The following is a 3,107-nucleotide window of genomic DNA, read 5'->3' on the forward strand; positions in this document are numbered from 1 at the left end:
TGATGGTGGTGATGATGATGATGATGATGATGACAAGAGAGTGGGGGCGAGGGGGGGGGAGGCTGAATAGAAGACCCACAGGACATAACGACTAGTGTGAGAAGAAGGTAGTGAATATTAAGTCATCATCATCATGGCCTTTCTCACCCTGCACCAGGGTAGAGGCCACGAAAAAACACTTTTCCACCTTTCTCTATCATGGGCTAGCCTCTTGATGTCATTCCACGTCTTCCCACTTTTCTGTACATCAATGTCTGTAATTCTTCTCCAGGTTCCATCCGGTCTTCCCCTTGATCTTCTACCCTGAGGATTCCAATCCAACATTTTCTTTGATGATGTTGCCTAACTTTCTGAGAGTATGTCCAATCCATTGCCACCGCCTTCTTCCTACCTCATATCTGACTGGAATCCGTCTCGTTTTCCTTAACACTTCCTCGTTGGTGATCCCGTCTGTCCATCTGATCCTCAGTAACTTTCTTAGACACTTGTTCAAGAAAACTTGGATCCTCTTTATGCAAGTTTGTGATGCGTTCCATGTCTCACATCCTTACAACAGGACTGACTTCTCATTTGAATGAATAATAAGTAATTTCACTGATATATATTATGTTTCGACTTAGAGATATTATCTACAATCATAATAAGTTATATTTATTTTTACTTGCACAGCTGAATCCTGCCGCGGACGCTGACCTGATGGGCTGGGCTGTGTCTGCCTACAGTTTGGGTCAACTTATTGCCAGCCCTTTCTTTGGGACCTGGGCAAACTGGAGAAATTCAACCAAAGAGCCGCTGCTTGTTTGTCTGGTTTTGTCTTGTTTGTCTTACATTGTATACATGTACCTGGACAGTCTTCCTGACCACAGAGACTATTTCATGATAGCATGCAGATGTCTGATTGGATTGAGTGCAGGTAACAGCTGAGTTTGTGAGTTTGGTTAGAATTTTACTTCGCTCGCAACTGCATAAGGTCATGTAGACGCGCAGTTAACAGTTGATAACAGTGAATCACATGTGCACGTACTTAACTTCGTGTGTAGATCCGGGGTCGCTGTGGGGGTTGCAGTTAGCAGCAGGAAACTGCAGACTGTGGTCTTTGTAATGCGAGGAGATATGAGGCTTATATTTATTTTTACTCGATTGTGTTGGTTTCACAAGTGCTATTTTTCTATTCATCAGGCATTTTAAAGACAGAACTCTAAACCTGGACGTCTGAGAAGGAAATAGGGGGTCGCATGGGGGTTAGAACCAACAGGGAAGAAAGATGCTTCAAACAAGCAACACTGTCTTCGTAGGATTTTCGAATACTATAGCTTACTGTTCATACATTTAAAAACGCAACACTTAGATGGTTGGCCGGTTTATCATAGACGCACAAAATATTTTCCAAAATTGCCGTTGGATTTTATTACCTAATATGCTCGTGTTAAAACAAATATGAATCAATAGTGCTTGTAGTGCGTCCCAAACATAGTGGGGGTCAAAAGAGAAAAATAAAAAGTGTTTGCTTACTTTAAGTCTCTAATAGTGGATATGTCCACCTCTGACATCCAGCCAGGTCTAAATACGTGGTCTCATGAACTAAATGAGGTTTTGAATCAAACACTGAGGAATTTATCCCATTCTTGGTGAAGAACACTCTCCTGTTATTGGACATTGCCGAGATCATTCCTCGCATGCAAATGGCGGCCAAAGTGCGTCTCAATGGTGACATAGCGGGTGAAAAGGCTGGCCAGTCCATCAAGCTGATGTCCTGTAAGTAAAAACTGTTATATTGGCATAGCGGTATGCACCCTTCCATTGTGTTGTCCCATTGATGTCTGGTAAGACGAAGATACTGCCTCGCCAACAAATAGCGAAACCGTCGGCGAACAATTGTTAGCTCAAAGGCCTGTATGAGGTCTTCGACTCACAAGTCCCAAGTCATACATTCGATTTGAGATGGTGTTTGGATGCACAATACCTTATCTTCTATTGACCGCTGCTGCAGGTGCTGTTTGGCATCAGTTCCGGAAATGAGGCAGAATAATATACAGTTTTGTTCGCCGGTAGTTACGCCCTTAAGAGGAGGTTGTAGTGGTACGGTACGTTTACATTCCCATCCCCCCCTTTCCAACCCACCTCCATGCCCACCCCCCAACACGACCCCCCCCCCCAGCCAATAATACCCCCACACACCTTCATTCATCCCAGAACCAAAAGAAAACTTTGTGGAATAGGGAAAAGAACCCACATCTTCCGTATGCAACGGCTAAGACCCGCGCCATTACTCAACAGAGGTAAAGCTAAAAAATGACAGCATGTTTTATGAGCGTCACATTAAAAAAATTAATGGATATAGATTGAACAATTCAGACTCTCTTAAAATACGCGCTGTAAATTTGAAGGAGGTGGACGAGGGAGAAGGGGTAAGTATCAAGTTTTGAATTCTGTTAATATGTATCTGAATTGAATGACGCGTTAAAACGTAAGTCCAACACGAACCCTAACCCTGTCTTTAATGCAACTGTCGACGCTCCTTTCTTCAAAACAATGTCTGACTTCAGTGGTCACGTGGTGAGAGAACTCCATGACATAAAAAGTTAATCAATATCAATTTGTGACAATTTGTGACAATTACGCAAATAGGCTGTGCTCAGTGGATGGAGTGTGACCTTGAACAAAGCACTACACCCCCCCCCCTCCCCCTCACATTAAAGGAACAATACTACAACAATAAACAAAATGACATAAATGTTAATCAATATCAGTTAGAGACAATTACACAAGAAGGCTAATGCTCAATGGATGGAGTGTGACCTTCAAGGCCCTGCAATCCTCCTACCTCCCCCTTTCCTCCCATAGATGGAATAATAAAACAAACAAATAAATGAGATAAATGTAAATCACAATATCAATAATAATTAGTGAAAATTATGCAAGTAGGCTTACGCTCAATGGATGATGTGTGACCTTGAACAGAGTCCTACACTCTACCCTCCCCCCTTTAAACGAACAATAAACAACCGTAATTAAACCAAAATTATAATAGCAATGTGCTACACGGTCCAAACCAACGATGGATGCGCTCGTCTGCAGGTGTATTTAAAAAAATATATATTATATGT

The 3,107-nt window shown here is 42.2% G+C and overlaps 1 protein-coding gene across 1 annotated transcript in view; it reads left to right on the forward strand.

Moving 5' to 3' along the window:
- LOC101849556 (major facilitator superfamily domain-containing protein 8-like) overlaps positions 1-3,107 on the forward strand; it is a 13,483-nt gene that overhangs the window by 1,480 nt on the left and 8,896 nt on the right. The window contains exons 3-4 of the mRNA XM_035971541.1: positions 670-913; positions 1,591-1,755. Of these exons, the coding sequence (XP_035827434.1) occupies positions 670-913; positions 1,591-1,755 (409 nt within the window). The remainder of the gene's footprint in view (positions 1-669; positions 914-1,590; positions 1,756-3,107) is intronic.

The sequence above is a fragment of the Aplysia californica genome, unplaced genomic scaffold, assembly GCF_000002075.1.
Source record: "Aplysia californica isolate F4 #8 unplaced genomic scaffold, AplCal3.0 scaffold00454, whole genome shotgun sequence".
In the NCBI taxonomy this organism is placed as follows: domain Eukaryota; kingdom Metazoa; phylum Mollusca; class Gastropoda; order Aplysiida; family Aplysiidae; genus Aplysia; species Aplysia californica.